The 21,361-nt window shown below is 31.8% G+C and overlaps 1 protein-coding gene across 1 annotated transcript; it reads left to right on the forward strand.

The window, feature by feature from the left end:
• The first annotated feature begins 259 nt into the window (after nt 1-259).
• SPO11 (SPO11 initiator of meiotic double strand breaks) lies at nt 260-15,588 on the forward strand. The gene is made up of 13 exons (XM_074285064.1): nt 260-450; nt 2,325-2,438; nt 4,257-4,345; nt 4,852-4,918; nt 5,216-5,324; nt 5,976-6,062; nt 6,843-6,879; nt 7,097-7,206; nt 9,386-9,485; nt 9,822-9,859; nt 10,827-10,903; nt 14,780-14,891; nt 15,435-15,588. Exons 1-13 carry the CDS (start codon nt 329-331, stop codon nt 15,552-15,554), a joined length of 1,182 nt encoding a protein of 393 aa, XP_074141165.1. The 5' UTR covers nt 260-328; the 3' UTR covers nt 15,555-15,588.
• Nucleotides 15,589-21,361: the final 5,773 nt, after the last annotated feature.

Genomic DNA, 21,361 nt, shown 5'->3' on the forward strand with positions numbered 1-21,361 from the left:
GCAGTACACCCGGCGTTCCCTGTGGCAGTCCCAACTTCGGCTTTTCCAAGTCAGACCACGCTTAACAAAATAGGGACTTGCACAAGTCGACTAATACAGGAATGTGAGCACGCATGCGCACACAGTTGTTCTCGGGCTCTCACGTTTCCTCTTTTCTCACCTGGGATTGGCTGGTAGGTTTTCCTTTCCTCACCTGCGATTGGTTGGTGTAGGGAAAGCAGCCTGGGGCAATTTTGTGGAGGCGTAAGAGAGCGAATGACTGGGAGCCCGTCGAATCCCGGCACCTGGGCTTCTCCGCTTCCCTTCTCCCTCTGCCCAGTGGTGCTGGATGGCGTTTGCGCCCATGGGCCCGGAGGCCTCCTTCTTCAGGGCTTTGGATCAGCACAGGGTCTCCCTGGTCGAATCCCTGAAGGAAGGCCGAGGGGAGGGCCCCCGCAAGGAGGCCTCGAGGTAGCGAACTAACGGGAAGTGTGGACGGGAGCTTTACCGCCAGCTTCAGCCCGTGGCCTCCCCAGCCATTATCTCCACCAGTCCATTTGACTTCGAAGGAAAGGGGGGAAAGTAGCCCCATCAGCTTTAGCTTTAGCCTTCCCTTAATTTATATTTTCACCCCAGAGGGAGAAACCGGCTCTAGCGTCTGTCAACTTCAGTCTGGAAAAAGCCACGTGGTGGCCTCTCTCCAAGTTCTGAAAGGCGCTCCTCTTCCCTTCGGGATGCAACATGTCTTCCCGCTACCTGGCGCCGCCTAGGTCCCCGTTACTGACCACTGAAACCTTACTGGGCTTTAGCATCACGTGGGAACACAGCTAATATGCGCTTGCATCTTTTTTAAACAGTGGGTTTTTTGTTTGTCTGCTTTTTTCTTTTTTTCCCTTTCTTTTTCCGGTGAGATAGTAAATTGCCTATGCATCAGTCCCTTTGGGGGTGTATATCTTGTTCAAAAACGAAATAAAGGGCAGCTAGTTGGTGTGGTGGATAGAGAAATCAGGAGGCCCTGAGTTCAAATGTGACCTCAGACACTTAACACTTCCTAGCTGTGTGACCCTGGGCAAGTCACTTCACCCCAGCCTCAGGAAAAAAAAAAAATAAATAAATGACCAATTCTAGATCATCCTAAAAGATCTTAAGCTGTATACTTATTTAAAAAGAAAGAAAAAAGTGACATTTCGGGAATTTGTTTGTTTAGATCAAAGGGAAAATGATGACTGAGAACCCCATAAGTGTGTTCTACTTTAATACTTAATAATGCTTTAAGTATTCTTGAAAGTTAAGACAGTGTTCATATGAAATAAAAATCTTTTTTTCCCCAGTGGCTGGGGTTAAGCTTGCCCAGGGTCACACAGCTAGGAAGTGTTAAGTATCTGAGACCAGATTTGAACTCCGGTCCTCCTGAATTCAGGGCTGGTGCTCTACCCACTGCGCCACCTAGCTGGCCCGAAATAAATATCTTTATAATGAAAATAATGGGGCACCTAAAGTTGGTTCGGTGTTACCTCCCTGTAGTATAACCATTATTTTTTGAAAAGCTTTGTTACTACCATTCACTATTGTATTTTCTTGGTTTATTAATGTCTCACACTACGTGGTATAAACAAGTAACTCTTCTAGGAGAAAACTTCCTAAAACAAAACAAAATGTCTATCAGAATAATTCAATTTTGAAAAGAATTAAAGGAGAGTGAGGGAGGGGGAAAGGAAACTCCTAGTTTTAAATTGTCAATTTACTTGATTTTAGAGATTAACATAACTTACTGGAAAATCATAATAGGTTTTTAAAAACTAGTTCTTCCCCAACCATTTTTCCTTTATTATAAAGACTTCTACAATTAATTTCCTAGAGCATACTTTCCCAGTGACAGGAATGAGGTTTTGTGTAGTTAGTCTGGAGTATATTTTATCCATTTTATAATTTCTTACTTTGGAAATTGAATTGATCTGATTTCTGGCCAAAGTCAGTGTAACATTTGAATGAAAATATCACTAGAATTTCAAAACAAATTTGTATTGGTAACAGAAGGTTGAAGCAAGCGAATTTCCTTGTCTAACAATTATAAATACATTCATCTTTCTTCTCAATGGTTTTGTCTGTGTACAAGTTAACACCTTGGTTATATCTATAGTTTTTCCATAATTTAATGGAAGAAATGCAAATACATATGCATATATATACACATATGTCAATATGTACATAGAGAATAATTTTTTTTTAATCCAAAATCCGGAGGTAATTTTTGAAATACTGTTGATTTAGGGGAATTTGATATGTTATTTGGGTTAAAGTAATTATTATAATTGCTATATTAAATCATTTGTTCATAATTTCAGTTCTGAGGTTCTTACATCTATAGAAAATATCATCCAAGACATCATCACAAGCCTGGCAAGAAATGAAGCACCATTTCTCACATTAGACAACAGATCAAATTGGGAAAATATCAAGTGGGCATTATTCATATTTGTTTTAAATCAGTATAAATGTCAATGCTAATATTGTTTTATTGAACTTTGTAATCAGGATGATCCTGTATTTTTTTAAATTAGAAAAATCAGCAACTCTCAAATTTATAGACTTACTCTACTAAATCACATTAGAGTATGAATGAAAGGACGTCTATATTTTATAATTCAATTGATTTATTTCAAACTTACCTTGTCCAAAACAGAACTCATTCTCTTTCCTACAAAAGCCTTTTTTTTAACTTTCCAGTTTATGGTGAGGGCCCAATCCTTTTTGCTCATGTTTTCAATTTTAGCATTATCTTGACCCCTACTTTCTCCCTCATGCCACATGTCCATAACAAATTTTGCCATTTTTCCTTCTACAACATCTCTGACATCTTTCCTTTCTCTCCATTGACATGGCCATCACCCTAGTTCATATCTTCATCTTCTCTCATAAGGATCATTATAAAAGCATACTAATTGGTCTATTTATTTCTTCTGTTTCTTCAGTTTATCTTCCATATATCTACCAAAGTGATTTTCTTACAATGCAGGTTCAACCATATCATTCTCTTAATAAAGTTGCCTCCAGGATCAAATAAAAATGCCTCAGTTTGATTTTGCAACCTAACTCCAACTTCATTCCTGTGTACTGGTTATCTTTTCCCTATTCCTGGAATATCATTTCCCTTTATTTCTACCTTTTTGAATCCTTTCTTTCAAAACTCTCTACATAATATTTTCCCAAAGGAGACTTTCCAGAGCCACTAAACTACTGGGTCACTCTTCCCTTATCTGATGATCTTGTATTTATTGTGTAGAAAAGAACAGAAAATGGATCTATAATCTTATTGATATAGGGAAATCCTAGGTAAACAAACTTCCTCTATAATGCGGAACAACACTTTCTCTGCTACTTAAGTGTTTTCAAGAATTAGCTAAGAGCTTTGAAAAGTTGTGACTTGCCCAAAGTCATATAGCCAGGGGCACAATAGTGAACTGAATGAAAGTCTTTCTCTTAAGGTCAGCTCTCTAGCTACTATGCCACACTATCTCACTCTGTCTGTCTCTCTGTCTTTATATACATATCTATAAGTCCATATATACAGATGTATTTATATGCATAGACATATATGTATATGTTGTCTCCTCAAAGAGAATGTAATCTTTTTGAGAATAATGTCTGTTCTATTTTTATTTGATTGATATATCAACAGAATAGGTAGCTCTTTTAGTGTAGTTCTTATAAATTTAAATCATTAATTTATTATATTAAATAATTTAAATTTATACCACATTTTAGAAGCAGCTTTGGTTCAGGATCTTTTTGTTTGTTTGTTTTGTTTTTTAACAGTATTGACACTTGGGCATGTTTTTACTGTGCTTGGTGTATTCTGCCACCTTTAGGACATATTTGGTATTTCAGTAAGGTAGCAATGCAAAAGTTCTGCATCGTGTAAAGAACAGTATTTTTCAGTTAACTATGGAAAGAAATTAACATACAATTTCAAAGTAAATATGATCATAAAATTAAAATATAAGGTACATAAGACATTTCATAATACTGTGTTTTCCCATGAAAGTAATTTTATGTAACTTTTTTTGGGAAATAAACTAATAAAGGTCTTTCCCACAAAGAATATATCTGGAATACACATTGAATTATGAAATATAAATTTAACATTAGAACACTTTTAGTGCTCATTTTGTAACTTAAGTTTTTTTTATAAAGTAGCACAATTCAGTATATTATTTGACATTTAAAAAAATTCCCCCCCACTTTGTTTTTCTTTTTTTAAAAAAATAAATTACTAGATTTGAAGATTCTGTGGGTCTACAGATGATACATCATTGTACCACCAAAAAAATCAAAAGTGATTCAGCACAATCAGCCCAAAGATTTGGTAAAATAAATATTTTCTTAGATTTTTAAGGTTAATGAATACATAAAATAGATTACATCTTTAATGTGTATTGTATTCTTTAATTTTAATTATTTTAATACACCATATTTTCTTGGAAGTAAATTTGTTACAATTTTGTGTTGCCAATAATTTTGATAGTAATGCTAGAATGAATATTCTTTCAGAATATACTATCCTGTAGAAAATAAGTTTCACAGATTTTTTTGTTTAAAAGTCAAGTGCTTTTAATCTGATTCTTGGGACAACTCTTATCCTTTATTCAATTCTTCTTTGGGAATGTATTTTAAAATGCTGTGGGAAATAATTATGGTGTTATATAATTTAAATTAACTTAGCAAATGATTGTTTTCTTTTAGGTTATTGCATTTTTCTTATTTGTATAGCTTTATTTTCTAAAGAAAGGCATTATAGTTTATGCTATTAATACATCCAATGAATTAGTAGTGGATAGAATGAATAATATGTGGGGTGATTTTCCTTTCCAGCTCTAATTCTTAAAATATTATCTATGATCTACAAATTAGTCCAGAGCGACACTTATGCAACCAAAAGGTAACTATATCATGATTATAAAACTACTCTTTAAAAAATAACATGAAGATTTGATTGAATTAAATATAGAACCACTATGTTCTTCACCTTGTGGATAACCTTTGGTAAAGATACAATTGTATGTCCTTTTGTTTAGAGTATTTAACTATTTCTGATGGCATGGTGATATATTTTATTCATGGAAATAGAATTATTGGTAATAAAACAAAAATATTTTTTCCATATGTTCATGTCTTTAAAGTATCTTCTCCTCTGAAGAAAATAAGGTTAATTAATTAAGGTATTTTATTTTCATAGAGACATATATTATACTGACATCCAACTTTTTGGTAACCAGAGTGTTGTGGACAACATAATCAATGATATTTCCTGTATGTTAAAAGTACCAAGGAGAAATCTGCATATTGTAAGTACTTTCTAAAATATTTTTTTCCTGCTTGACCAAAATATTTTATCCTGTAATATATATATATGTATATAAATATATATATATGTACATATATATATATATATATACATATATATATATGCAATATCTTAATTAGAATAAAAGTTTTCTCAAGTCTCATTTTCCTGTGATAGATTCTTTATCATATCTACATATAAAGGGATTAAAAATGTAATTTATGTTCATTATTCAAATATGTTTTCATTTAAAGGAGCACTTTTAACATATACTCTTGGTTATATTTTGGTTATATTTTATTCTCCAATTGAAGTATGAATTATCTATCCCATGAGAATTTATATGCTTGGTAATGTCCAAATACGTAATATTTTTACCTTTACTTCTTGAATTGCAATAGACATAAATATATTTCCTTCTATATTTTTAAAATTTCAAGATATATTTAATACATTTAACAGGCTTTTGAGTTTCTCATATACTCTTTTCTTATTCATTGTATAGTAAAATATTTGTTGACAATTACTAATTTCATAATAAAAAAGACAATTTAATAAATTGGAACCTTTCATTAAATATACATAGTATACATAGTATTACAGATGAACTCAGGGAACATTGATCAAATATGTTTAAATTTTATTTTTCTAGCTGTCTACTTCCAAGGGTCTAATTGCTGGTAATTTAAGCTATATTGAAGAAGACGGTACCAAAGTAAATTGTACCTGTGGTTCAACGGTATTTATCAGTAATGCCTTAACATATTTTTGTCACACTTTTGACAACATTTATATATATTTTTTTAACATTAAATAGTTTGTGTTATTTCAGATTGTAAGTATGTTCTTTTGAAATTTAAGATTTCAAACATAAAAGTGAAGGAGAAGATATGACTAGGTACTAGTATATTGTTTTATATATATTTATAATTTGTTTTGGTGAAATTCCAAATGTCAATGACAATGATAATATAATTTTTACCTTAATGTACATATATTATGTTTTTTTAAATGTGTTGTTTAAAGATAGAATGTTTCCATTTTTAGCATAAAATGTCATAATATCTTTATAATGTGTGGTAATATGCAGAAATACAATTTAACATTGTAACTATATTCTAGACTTTTAAAATGAAGAAAGCATATAACAGCAAGAAAAGGTCAATTTGCTAAATTGGAGGCATAGATAATGAAGTTAAATAGATTTCTTCATAAGAAATGAAGAATCTGTTCTACTTTGTGCCATTAGTTTCTGCTTTACCATCCATACTAGTCAAGATAGAAATAAATTATAAGTTCATATGGGAAATAATCTGAATCAAAGGTTTCATTTCCTAGTCAACTCTAAATCTCCTATGATTAATGTTTGGCCAGGAGTGGGAAATAGGAGAGTGGGAGTGGAGGGAATGATAACCATATAATTTTGTTTTTAATTACTAAATATGGGTATCATTACTTTTTATTCCAAATGACATTATATATATATAATAAATATATATATATATGTATATGCATTTAGGTAGTTGCTGTGCCATCTAATATCCAAGGAATTAGAAGTATCCTTTCAGTGGAGAATTAAGTTGAACTATTTTTAAATGCTTAAGAAAATAATGTTTTAAAAGTTCATTTTCATAAGCATTTTTAATCTAAGATTAAATTAGGAAAACTATGGTTGCTTCTGAATGTTTAATTATAACATTAATTTTTCAGTTGATTATTAAAATTGAATATTCTTGCTTTCATTTTACACGTAATTCTGCCTTAACATAGAAGATTTGGCTACAGATGCTAAGTTCCTACTAATTGTAGAAAAAGATGCAACATTCCAGCGACTTCTAGATGACAACTTTTGCAACAAACTATCTCCATGCATAATTATTACGGTATATTGATAGCTTTTTTTTTAAGTTTCAAGATTCTATTATGCAAAGCATTATAGAATGTTCTTAATATTCTTAAGAGATTTCTATAGTTTCCATAGTTTTGCATTATTTAAAGGATGTTTCCTCACATTCTATCTTATGTTATTCTTTTCTATATTTATGACTTATCATTGAAGTTGATTGGGAACTCTTTGGGAATGGGCACTGTAGTGTTTATAGCTTATCTCTAGAGGCTAGCAGTGTCTTGCATAGTGTAGGCGTTTAATAAATTTTTGTTAAATTTAATATGTTGAATAAATAGTTGTAATAGTAAACAGACATGTCCGTTTAAGAAATGCATTTATATTTTAGCAAAATTTTCTGTCAAAATACTTTCTTTGTCCTTTTTTGGTCTATATCCATGATATCATTGAAGTAGGAAACTACTGGAGAGTAAACTCCCTCAAATAAGGCAAGTTGACACCAACTCTGTAACTTTGCAAGTCTTTGTAGCTAGTTGGACTACTAAGGTATTAATTCACATGCTCAAGATGAGACAACCATTGTAGATCAGAAGCAAGATTTAAATCCAAGCTATCCTGACTTTGAAGCTGACCCTCATTTACTACTCCATACTGATTCTCATTTCTAACATATTGTCATAAGATTTACTACCACAATTTACTGTAATGAGTACCCATAGTGGATAGTCACTTTACCTTATTAAAGAAATGTGTGTTCTAGGTACAACATTCAGATTGCCAATATTGCACCATTTTCAACTTTGGCCATTTATGACAAGGTTACTACAAGCATATATTTTAGAAAGATTAGTACTATGAGATAGTTTTGATGCTCATTTCACTACTGAAATCATCGATATTGCCTTTTACTTACTGATACACATTTTATGTACTATAATATTTTAATATTAATCAATCAACATATATTTTACTGGGAAATAGCTATGGCCTAATATTAGGTGAGGCACTATGAGAATACAAAATAAATCAAGTGGCTAGATAGATAGAGAACTGGGCTTGGAATCAGGAAGATTCATGAGTTCAAATCTAGTGTCAGACACTTACTAGTTGTATGATCCTTGGTAAGTACTAAACTGTTTGCCTCAGTTCCTTATTTGTGAAATGAGCTAGAAAAGGAAATGGTAGACACTCAGGTATGGCAGTAGGATGGATAGGAAGAGGGAGAAATTGGTGGCAGAGAGGCCAATAAGGGGGCTGTTGAAGTAATCCAAATATAAATCCAATAAATCCAGATGAAGTCTTGAACTAACATGAGTATGGAAAAGAAGGGACAAATAACCAGTTGAGAGGAAAAACAAAAATTATGCCTAAGTTTTTAGCCTACATCACTGATAAAAAGAATAATGATGCCACTGAAAGACAAGAAAGTAAGAAAGGATGTTATTTGGAAGTAAAAGACATAAATTTAATGGTGAGAATAGTTAATTTGAGATGAAAGTTAAAAAAAAAAAGTACAAACATTAAATGGCTAGAGATAAATTAGAATTTAGATGAAAAGACAGGAATTCAGATTTAAAATTCAGTTAAAGTTTTCCCAACAAAGAAAGTAGAGTAAGAAGATGACAGAGTTGTAAAGACTATATCTTGAGAAAAATGAGCATAGAATAGTTAGATAAAGCATGGCCAGAGAAAGAATGAAAAGATAATTATAATTTATTCTTGGGGCTTATGTTACCTCAGGTAATATATTGTGCTATATGTAGGGTTATTAACCTGGGGTCTATGAATTTAAAAGATGCAACTCTATTTCAATATAGTTGGTTTTGTTTTCTATGTATTTTTATCTTATGCAATTAAAAACAGTATTCTGAGGAGACCAATCACATTAACCAGACTGACAAAAAAGATTAAGAACCCCTATTATAGAATATTGTGTCATTTTCATATGGTACATAATGCTATGTTTTTAATAGTTGATAAATATATCAATAATATGTAGAATTCTTAGAGTTATAAAGACTCTTAACAATCCTTTAGCATTTTGGTTCAGTAGCACATTTGCTTGTCAAGTCAATTCAAACTGCTATCTGTAAAAAGAATTCCATGAATCATAAAATATAATTAAAATGGCTTTCTTTAAACCACTGATAAAGTTTGGAACTTATTTCTTTGGCCTAATTTTACTTTTACTAATGGATATCTACATTTATTCTCAGGGCAAAGGAGTACCAGATTTGAACACAAGACTTCTAGTAAAGAAACTGTGGGATACATTTCATCTTCCTATTTTTACTCTTGTGGATGCTGATCCACATGGTAATTGACTGACTATATGAAAACAATAGTAATTCCACTATATTTACAACAGAGATTTTTTTCTCTACTGTTTTTGGGAAGTCTGTTCTCTTTAAATTAGTTCTTTGGAAAGAAACTTATTGATTTTAATTCTTAAATAGTAAAATAATTTATTAAATGCAGTTAAGGAGATAACAATAATTTGTGACAAGTCTTTATTGCTTTTTTCCTATTATATTCTGAGAATCAGATTATCAAATTGTCTTATGTATAATATCAATGAAAATAAATTTTAAACATGTATATACTAAATGAAATCTGAAAACATTGATTTTCAAAGTTAATTTTGTTTAACAGGCATAGAAATAATGTGCATCTATAAATATGGATCTATGGTAAGTATAGCAAGATATTTCCCTTACTGTTCTATTTCTTTACTAAAATAATATAATAGTCATACTAGATAATTTTTTTATTAATATAGAATCACTGATTTAAGCAAAAGCTAGGAAATATAGTAGCCAGCCTCATTGTAGGTTCCATGACTGAATCTATGTTTAATTTATTCTGATACTAGACACCACAGTAACCAGAACAACTATTATAGTATTACTATTAGACAAAAGATATTTTCCATTATCAGTATGATCTTGTGGGTCAGAGTTGTAGCAAGTTGGTAGGAGTACTATTTTCTGGTCACAATGGAGCTATTTGGAATCCCATTTCTTTTCTCTACAACCAAGAGGAAATTGCTACTTTTATCAAACTGTCTGTGTTGTTTTACTATTAGAACTACTGAGATTAAGAAAATTATCATATATAGTTTTACATTTATAGTATTTTTCTTCATATGACCAAATTTTAAAAAAATATACATTGATATGAAAAATTGATTAAGAAGAATCAAAGAAGGCAATAATAGGAGATGAAGTGAAAGAGGCTAGGTACACTGTCATATTGGTTTCTAGGGAAAGATTAATAGACTCAGAAATACTAAATACTATTCTTCGTAAATGGATTCTTAATTTAAAATTTTACTGCTACTTCTGATACTATTGCACATTTGAAGGTAGGAGAGGGAGCATGTAAAAGGTAAGAGCCATATAACATTACCAAGTCCTTCTAAATATCATAATAATATGGGCTTTTGAAATGAAAATAAGAGGCATCTATGTGATACAGTGGATAGACTGTGGAGTTAGGAGGACTTGAGTATTCAGACTCAAACACTAGCTGGCTAAGTCATTAACCTTAATTGTCTCCAAAAGAAAGGAAAGAAAAGAAAAGAAAGAAAATGGCAATGATGCTAATATTCTTTGAAACTTTGTCTTATTTTAACATATGCTTATTTTTTTATTTTAGTCCATGTCTTTTGAAGCTCATAATCTCACAGTTCCAACTATTAGATGGCTTGGTCTTCTTCCCTCTGACATTGAAAGGTTAGCAGTTTTAGCAGAAATGACCTTTTAAAAACAATGTATGTAACTGTAAACTGAATAAATCAATACAAGAAAATTTTTGAGAATTTTCCATTTTCATAGACTACTTTGAATTATTTTATATAATTTTGAATTAAACTGTTCATTACTTCAGATTTACTTAAATGTAATGTTTGTTAATAGAGTACTCTGATTGACTCACTACTTTACTTAATTTGAAAGTTAATCAGAACATTTGTTTTAGCACTATAAATTGAAAATCTAAAATGCATTAACACACTTACTATATGACATAAACTAAACTTAATTGAATGGTCATCAGTATAATTAATCATTATTTGCATAATTCTATATATGTAGAATTCCTAGGATATTGGTCTAAATGAGTATTGGCTCTATGTCATAATGTAGAAATTGCTTTTTTTTTTTTCCTACTAAATCCCTGATAAGAACTTGCTTTCTTGTGATTTCATTTTCTTATGGCAGCAGAATAAAGAAAAATACAAATAAATGATAAATTATAGATTATAATAATGGATTCAGGTAAATGAAGTTTCACTTTATTATGGCAGGGTTAATGGGTACCTGATATGTACTCTTTTAAAAAAGTGTTATACATGTGACTAACAAGCCACATATTGCTCACAACACTCCTAGGTGCTGCTAGAATCAGATTAAAATGTAGTTTCTATTTGATTTTAATGTTTTAGTAGATTACCAACAACAATATAGATCTCTATCTATCTATCTATCTATCTATCTATCTATCTATCTATCTATCAATCAAAACATATAGTTTCCTAAATCAAGATGCAGCCCTCAAGAATTCTTATCCATTGTTTAGGAGCCTTCAATGTCTGTTTGAGTTTGGCAATACTGCTCTATTGGATATATTTGGTATGTTCATCAGCAATCAAAGAATGCTTTCCCATATTTCCCTCTAAAAATACTGCTCTTCCCAGGGGAATGCATGCTGCAGTTTAGCAAGTTTAATTCTATCTCTTTATTTCTGAGCCTACAAATTTTTCAGGCACAACAATTATATCATATTTTGATTTTCCTCCTTTTTTTCCTCTTTTTCTTTTGCTTATCCCTTATTTTATTCAATAAATCAATATTCTACTTTGTATAACATGGAAAGGAATTCTTTTTATATATTTTTATTATTATTATAGCTTTTTATTGACAGATCATATGCATGGATAATTTTTGCAACATTGTCTCTTGGAAATTTTCCCCTCCCCCCTCTGGCAGTTAACATGTTAAAATGTTAAAGTGTGTCTTAGATATGATATACATACAGTATCTAATAGATGTGTGCAGATCCATACAGTTCTCTTGTTGCACAAGAAAGATAAGATTCAGAAGGTAAAAATAACCTGGGAAAAAAACCAAAAATGCAAGTAGTCCACATTCATTTCCCAGTGTTCCTTCTCTGGGTGTAGCTGATTCTGTCCATCATTGATCAATTGCAACTGAATTGGATCTTCTCTTTGTCGAAGATATCCACTTCCATCAGAATACATCCTCATACAGTATTGTTGTTGAATTTTATAATGATCTCCTGGTTCTGCTCATTTCATTTAGCATCAGTTCATGTAAGTCTCTCCAAGCCTCTCTGTATTCATCCTGCTGGTCATTTCTTACAGAGCAATAATATTCCATAACTTTCATATACCATTTACCCAACCATTCTCCAATTGATGGACATCCATTCATCTTCCAGTTTCTAGCCACTACAAAAAGGGCTGCCACAAATATTTTGGCACATACAGGTCCCTTTCCCTTCTTTAATATATCTTTGGGATATAAGTCCAGTAGTAATACTGCTGGATGAAAGGGTATATATAGTTTGATAACTTTTTGAGCATAATTCCAAATTGCTCTCCAGAATGGCTGGATCCATTCACAATTCCACCAACAATGCATCAATGTCCCAGTTTTCCCGCATCCCCTCCAACATTCGTCACTATCTTTTCCTGCCATCTTAGCCAATGTGACAGGTGTGTAATGGTATCTCAGAGTTGGCTTAATTTGCATTTCTCTGATCGATAATGATGTGGAACACCCTTTCATATGAGTAGAAATAGTTTCAATTTCATCATCTGAAAATTTTTCATATCCTTTGACCATTTATCAATTGGAAAATGGCTTGATTTCTTATTAATTAGAGTCAATTCTCTATATATTTTGGAAATGAGGCCTTATCAGAACCTTTAACTGTAAAAATGTTTTCCCAGTTTATTGCTTCCCTTATAATCTTGTTTGCATTAGTTTTGTTTGTACAAAAGCCTTTTAATTTGATTATATCAAAATTTTCTATTTTGTGGTCAATAATGATCTTTAGTTCTTCTTTGGTCATAAATTTCTTCCTCCTCCACAAGTCTGAGAGGCAAACTATTCTATGTTCCTCTAATTTATTTATAATCTCATTCTTTATGCCTAAATCATTTTGATCTTATCTTGGTGTACGGTTTTAAGTGTGGGTCCATGACTAGTTTCTGCCATATTAATTTCCAGTTTTCCCAGCAGTTTTTGTCAAATAGTGAATTCTTATCCTAAAAGTTGGGGTCTTTGGGTTTCTCAAAAACTATATTGCTATAGTTATTGACTATTTTGTCCTGTGAACCTAACCTACTCCACTGATCACCTAGTCTATTTCTTAGCCAATACCAAATGGTTTTGGTGATCGCTGCTTTATAATATAGTTTTAGATCAGATACAACTAGGCTATCTTCATTTGATTTTTTTTTTATTAGTTCCCTTGAAATTCTTGCTCTTTTGCTCTTCCATATGAATTTTGTTGTTATTTTTTCTAGGTGATTAAAATAGTTTTTTGGGAATCTGATTGGTATAGCACTAAATAAATAGATTAGTTTAGGCAGTATTGTCATTTTTATTATATTCACTCAGCCGATCCAAGAGCACTTAATATTTTTCTAATTGTTTAAATCTGACTTTACTTGTGTGGAAAGTGTTTTGTAGTTTTGTTCATATAATTCCTGACTTTCCCAAATATTTTATGCTATCAACAATATTTTTAATGGAATTTCTCTTTGTATCTCTTGCTGTTGGATTTTGTTGGTGATGTATAAAAATGCTGAGGATTTATGTGGATTTATTTTATATTTTGAAACTTTGCTAAAGTTGTGGATTATTTCTAATAGCTTTTTAGTAGAATTTCTGGGGTTCTCTAAGTATACCATCATATCATCTGCAAAGAGTGATAATTTGTTTTCCTCATTATCTACTCTAATTCCTTTAATCTCTTTCTCAACTCTTATTGCTGAAGCTAGCATTTCTAATACAATATTGAATAATAATGGTGATAGTGGGCAACCTTATTTAACTCCTGATCTTATTGGGAATGGTTCCAATTTAGCTCCATTACATATAATGCTTACTGATGATTTTAAATAGATACTCCTCACTATTTTAAGGAAAAGTCATGGACAGAAATTCTAAGGGAGATGCTACTTTGATTTCTATCCTCCTTCATACCAAAATTAATGGCTATTTATATGTTCAATTTTTAAAATTTATTTGGCCAAAAGTACGTTTTAATTAGAAACCATACATTGCTGGATTTTCCTTCCTAATTTTATCATTTATTATTTCTGGGTATCATACATTATTCCTTCAAAAAAATTTTAACCTTTTTTTCATAGATGCAAAATTTATTATTCTGGAGCTAACTTGATAATAATAAGCTTTTCTGAATTTGACTAGCCTAATCATCTGATAGAGATACAGTATCACAGAAGCAATAATATAGAAATAATACATGATACTATAAAAGAAATCCAGTTGTATCATAAATGTAAATCACAAAAATATTTTGCTTTTATTATTCTTTTAACCTATGCTTTTTTCCAGATTAAATATACCTAGAGGTACATTAATTCCACTGACTAAACGGGACCAAAGGAAACTTGATAGCATCCTGAAGAGACCTTATATTACATGCCAACCATTTTGGAAGAAAGAAGTAAAGAATCTATTTGATTATAAATTGAAATGTTTTGTGTTATATTTTAATGTATTTTTAGTCACTTCAATAGGAAGAAAAAGTTGCTGTATTCTGACATACAATATTTAGAAAATGTTGGCTGAGAAGGTTTTGTAAGCATCAACTAGATGTCACAATTGGTTTCTTTTAGGGAACTTTCAAAAATATTTTCTAATACTTGATGGATGACATTTTTATTTTAATTCCTTTAAAAATGCTGGTGGGAATGAAGATAATTTTTTTTCTTTATCTTGGTTATATAGAGCTTTAAAATAATATTTTGGAATTTTAAGGGCCTATTAAGGAACCCCAATCTGTCTAATTTTAAAAGGAATCATAGTTGAATTTTCCTTACATATTCTTTAGCTCCAAAAGTAATTGATAACTATTTCCCCCAGAAGAAATGCATATGTATATGTAGTTTGGCAAAAGATCAGGGAAAACTTAGAGGGAACAAATTATTGATATGTCATTGCTATATAATAAAGGTGTTTAATATGACTATTTTATATTTATCTACAGATGGAAATAATGGCAGAATTGAAAATGAAGGCAGAAATTCAAGCTTTGACATTTATTTCATCAGATTATCTTTCCCGAGTATACTTACCAAATAAATTACAATTTGGAGGATGGATATAAAACTAAGTAAATCTAATAAAACAACTAATTTATATATTTTGAGAAGGATACATTTTCTTGATAAAAAAGACAAATTGAAACAAGCTTGCACTTATTCAATAAGACACTTTTCATTTTCTTTAGACTTCTTTATCTTATTCAACTTCATAAATATTTATCTACATTTTGTGATAATGTTATATGGAGATTATATGATATAAAGAGAATTTCATCTACAATTCTGTTATTTTGACCATTGTTGAAGTTATTTGAACAAATAATCATTTTATATACATAGTCAAAATCTGAAGAAAAGATTTGTTCTTCATGTAACTATTTAAAAATTTTATTGATCATTTCATACAAAAAATAATTTTTCTAAGTATACTTCAAGTTTTTGCAAATTAATTGTAAAAGCTACAAGATACTTTCTGATTTAAAACTTTATTTATGGGGCAGCTAGGTGGCGCAATGAATAGAGCATCAGCCTTGAATTCAGGAGGACCTGAGTTCAAATTTGATCTCAGATACTTAACAATTCCTAGCTGTGTGACCCTGGGCAAGTCACTTAACCCCAGCCTCAGGGGAAAAAAAATTTAAAAAAAATAAAAACTTTATTTACCCTCTTATATAGAGGTTATAGCTTCATCAGAAAACCAGTGAAATCCAAAAAGAATACTATGATTAAATATCAGGGCATGAACGATTTGTTTTCTCATATAACATGTATTTTATTGAAAAAATATTATTTAGAAAACATTGAAGTTTATTAGCTTATCACCTGTTATGGGTCAGAACTCTGAACTTGAAACAAAGGATTCTTACAAGGTGCTAAATCAGTAGAATTGATAGAGAGACAATGGTTATCTAATTTAGCATGGTTCAGTATGATAGATTTAATCTTACAACAAATAATGGTTTTCTAGTGATATAATGATTGGTTTATACTCAGTGCAGATCATATAAGCTAAGAGCCTTAGCCAGGATTGATTTGGAGAGAGACAGAGGCAGAGAAGACAAAGGATTGGCAGCAGGAGTTTAAGCTCTCAGAACCAAGGGTAGAAATTCAATTCGATCTTCGATTTTCCTGGTGGCTGGCCTGACCTCCTGCATTTTCCCACTGAGACCAGTCTGGTCTGAAAGACTCTCCAAAAAGCTGCCCAACTCCAGGAAGGAGATAATAAAGGATCTGGACTATAAAAAGCTAATCGGGCCCCAGGAAAGGAGACAAGACTTTGAAAGAGATAATATAGGATTTGGACTTTAACCCTTGGCTACTAGTGTGGTGATTACTGAACTGAAAAGAAGGCTGCCCCAGAGACCCCCAGAAAACCCAAAAGAGACATTACAATCACCAACATTTGAGTGATCTAAATTACCCTTTAGTCTAATTTAAAACAATGAATAAATTAGGAAATCAGTACAAATTGTAAAAGTATCCATTCCTGCTATTTAGGAATGATAGTAGAGAAGTGATCACTACCTTTTGAATTTTGTGATAATGGAAAGGAAAATCAGGCATATTTTGATATGCATCCTCAATTTTGGGAAAACAGGTTTCAAAGGGTTCAGTGGAAAGATAGGCAGAATTCCATGAATTAATATTCTATAAGGGAAGTTCACTCAAGAGGAAAGGAAAACTCAAGAATGAAATTCTTGTGTGTGTGTGTAATGAAATTCTTAAGATAGAAAGGAAACAATTCCAATGAGGAGTAAAAAATAGAAATCATCTAAAGAATTTTATGTTGATGCAAAGACAAGTCATTGATCAATTTAGATTTTAAACATATATACATACATCAAAGGTAATATAATAAAATGGATAGAGAAATTGTCTCAGAGTCACGAAGACATAGATTCAAGTCCTGCCCCTGATATTTAATAGCAATTTGACTCTCAAAATCCCAGGCAACTCTTAAGACTATAAATTGCAGAATAAATGCTGACCTGATGATTAAGAGAATTTTCCTATCAACATTTCACAGGTTATATCAAGAAAAGATACAAGCAAGCATAAGTAGCAGAAGATGAACACAAAAAAGAGTCACAGTCCTATAGGAATACTACCAGGAGGCTAAAAACTTCAAATGAAATTAGGTTAACAAGGACCACACCTAAAGCATTCTGTTCAATTCTGGGTGCTATAGTTTGATAAACTGGAATGTGTCCAGATGAGAGCAATGAGAATTTTGAAGGACTTTCAGTCCTTACCATATGAAAGCTGTAAAGAAACTAGGGAAATTCAGACTGACCAAGAGACTTGTTGAGAGAACATAACTGTGTTTGAGTATTTGAAGGATCATCATGTAGAAGAGAGTTTAGTTTTGTTCTGCTCGACCCCGAAGACAAAGATCAGAAACAATGGATGGAAGTTGCAAAGAAGTAAATCTAAAGAATGTAAGGAAATTAGTTCCTTAATGTAAGGAAAACTTTCCTAAAAGAGAGTCTGGTTATAGACCAAACCATGATGGGAAGCAGTGGGCCCCAGTATATGAGGCTATTTAAGCAAAGGCTGTATTACCATTTATCTGTCACCTTTTTATGTATGCATTGTCTGAACTATATAGCCACTGAACACCCTTTCAAGTCTGAAATTCTAGAATTTTGTAATGGTTTTCAATCTTCAAAAATTTTTGTTTGCACATCCTTGAAAAATTAAAGACTGGATGAATTCACAAGTTTATTAACAATCCATTAATGTACTTGTTTTTCCACCCTGGTCCACATCACCATCACATACCTGGATTAATGTGATAGATGATTGTTCTGTTTGTTGGACTGTAAGATGGTCTCCCTGCCTCAAATCTCTTCCCACTCCACTTGAAACTCCACTTAAGCTGTTAAATAGGTCTTTCATTGACTTTCCCTGAGGCATAGAACTCTCTTTAACTCTTAGATTGGCTTACTTCAAGTCTTTATATTATAATTATACTTTATACTTATTCCTTTTAATACTAGCACCTTTCCCTTGTTAGTTCTCTCCAATTTATTTTGTATGTATCTTTTGTTTATATTTGTTTGCATGTTCTTATTCATTAAACTGTAAGCTCCATCTTTTGTCCTGTGCTTTGCACAATGCCTGGCACATAGTAGATAGTTAATAAATGCTAGCTGATTGACTGATTGACTGATTTGGAAGTTCTAGATTTTTACAATATTTCTGAGAGTTTTTATTTTGGTGGGTTTTTTTCAGCAGATGACCAGTGGCTTCTTCTTATTTTTACTTTATCCTCTGATTTTAAGATTTTATTTGAAATAAAAAGAATCAGGAATATAATTTTTTTCCCCCCTGAGGCTGGGGTTAAGTGACTTGCCCAGGGTCACACAGCTAGGAAGTGTTAAGTGTCTGAGACCAGATTTGAACTCCAGTCCTCCTGAATTCAAGGCTGGTGCTCTATCCACTGCACCACCTCGCTGCCCCATCAGGAATATAATTTATGCAACAATAACAATACTGTAAAGACGCCTACTCTGAAAAACTTATGAACTCTGATGAACTTTGCAGCATAATGACCAACCACAATTCCAAAGGATTCTAAATTAACAATTAGCCAACTATTCCCACATATATTTTACATTAAAGATGCAAAAACCATTCTTAGCTTGCAGGCCATACAAAATAGGTGATAGGACATATAATTGGTGATTTAGAACATATTTCATATGATTGTTCATAGCTTAGATTTTTTTCCTCTGATCTTTATTCTTTAATCATTTATCATTCAAAGAATCTTGTATTCTTTTAAACTTGAATCTTATATATCCTAGAAATGAAACCTTTTTAGGAGAAACTTGTTACAAAGATTCTTCCCCCATTTGCCACCTTCCTTTCTAATTTTAGCTGCATTCATTTTATTTCTTTGAAATCTTTTAAACTTCATGAATGAAAATTGGCTATTTTATCTTCTGTGACCTTCTGTCTCTTATTTGGTCATGAACTCTTGTCTTGTCCCTAGATCTGACAGGTAATTTCTTCCTTGCCCCTTTAATTTGTTATATCTAAGTCTTATACTCATATAGTATAATGTAAGATTGGTCATATCTATACCTATGCTTCCAGACTGTTTTCCATTTTCCCCAAGATTTCTTGTTGAAAAATGAGTTCTTCTAGTATGGAAGAAATTAGGTCTAGGCCCATACCTAACACCATATATCAAGATAAGCTATAAATGGGTTCATGATTTAGACATAAAGAGTGATATTATAAGCAAATTAGAAGAATATAGGATAGTTTACCTCTCAGATCTGTGGAGAAGGAAGGAATTTGTGTCCAAAGAAGAACAGGAACTCATAATTGAACACCAGATAGATAATTTTAATTATATTAAGTTAAAAACTTATTTTACAAGCAAAACTAATACAGACAAGATCAGAAGGGAAGCAAGAAATTGGGAAATCATTTTTACATTTAAGGGTTCTGATAAAGGCCTCATTTCTAAAATATATAGAAAATTGACTCAAATGTATAAGAATTCAAGCCATTCTCCAATTGATAACTGATTGAAGGATATGAACAATTTTCAGATGAAGAAATTAAAACTATTTCTAATCATTTGAGAAAGTGCTCTAAATCGCTATTGATTAAAGAAATGCAAATTAAAACACCCTGAGATACCACTACACACCTCTCAGATGGCTACAATAACAGGAAAAGATAATCATGCAATGTTGGAGGGGATGTGGGAAAACTGGGACATTGATACATTGTTGGTGGAATTGTGAATACATCCAGCCATTCTGGAGAGCAATTTGGAACTATGTTCAAAAAAAGTTATCAAACAGTGCACATTGTTTCTACTGGGTTTATATCCCAAAGAGATCTTAAAGGAAGGAGGGACTTACATGTGCAAAAATGTTTGTGGCACCTCTTTTTGTAGTGGCTAGAAACTGGAAACTGAATGGATGCCCATAAGTTGGAGAATGGCTGAATACATTATATTAATGTTATGGAACATTATTATTCTATAAGAAATTATCAGAAGGATAATTTTAGAGAGGCCTAGAGAGATTTACATGAACTGATGCTAAGCGAAATGAGCAGAACCAGGAGATCATTGTACATGGCAACATCAATATTATGACAATTATATATATGATAAATGTGACTCTTTCCAACACAATGCGATGATTGAGGCCCAATCCAATGATCTTGTGATGAAGAGAGCCATCTACATTCAGAGAGGAGATTGTGGGAACTGAATGTGGATCACAACATAACATTCTCACTCTTTTTGTTGTTTGTATTTTGTTGTCTTACTCATTTACTTTCTTTTTTTTTTTTTTCATTTGATTTCTCTTGTGCAGCAAGAGAATTGGTATAAATATGTTTTTGCATATTGGATTTAAGATATATTTTAACATATATTGGATTGCTTGCCATCTAGGGGAGAGGGAGGGGGGGAAGGAGAAAATCTGAAACACAAGGCTACGCAAGGGTCAATGTTGTCAAATTATCCATGATATGTTTCAAAAATAAAAAGCTTTAAAAAAATTTTTAAAAGTGAGTTCTTGCCCCAATTGTTGTAGATCATATATAAGAGTACTGTGCTCTTTTGCTTCTGTATATTGTATACTTAATCAGTTCCACTGATGAATCTATCTCTTGTCCAATAGCAAATTATTTTGATGATTGTAATATTCTCTCTAAAATGTAATGTTCACTTGTTGGGTTTTTCTTGGGGTCTCTGGGAGCAGCTTTCATTTCAGTTCTGTAATCACAAGTGCAACCAGTTATTAAAGTCCAAATCCTTTATTGTCTCCTTCAAAGTCTTATCTCCTTCATTTGGGGCTCACCTAATTTTCTGGAGGCCTATTTCTCTCCTTGGTTC

This window comes from Sminthopsis crassicaudata, chromosome 2 (assembly GCF_048593235.1).
Source record: "Sminthopsis crassicaudata isolate SCR6 chromosome 2, ASM4859323v1, whole genome shotgun sequence".
NCBI classification, from domain to species: domain Eukaryota; kingdom Metazoa; phylum Chordata; class Mammalia; order Dasyuromorphia; family Dasyuridae; genus Sminthopsis; species Sminthopsis crassicaudata.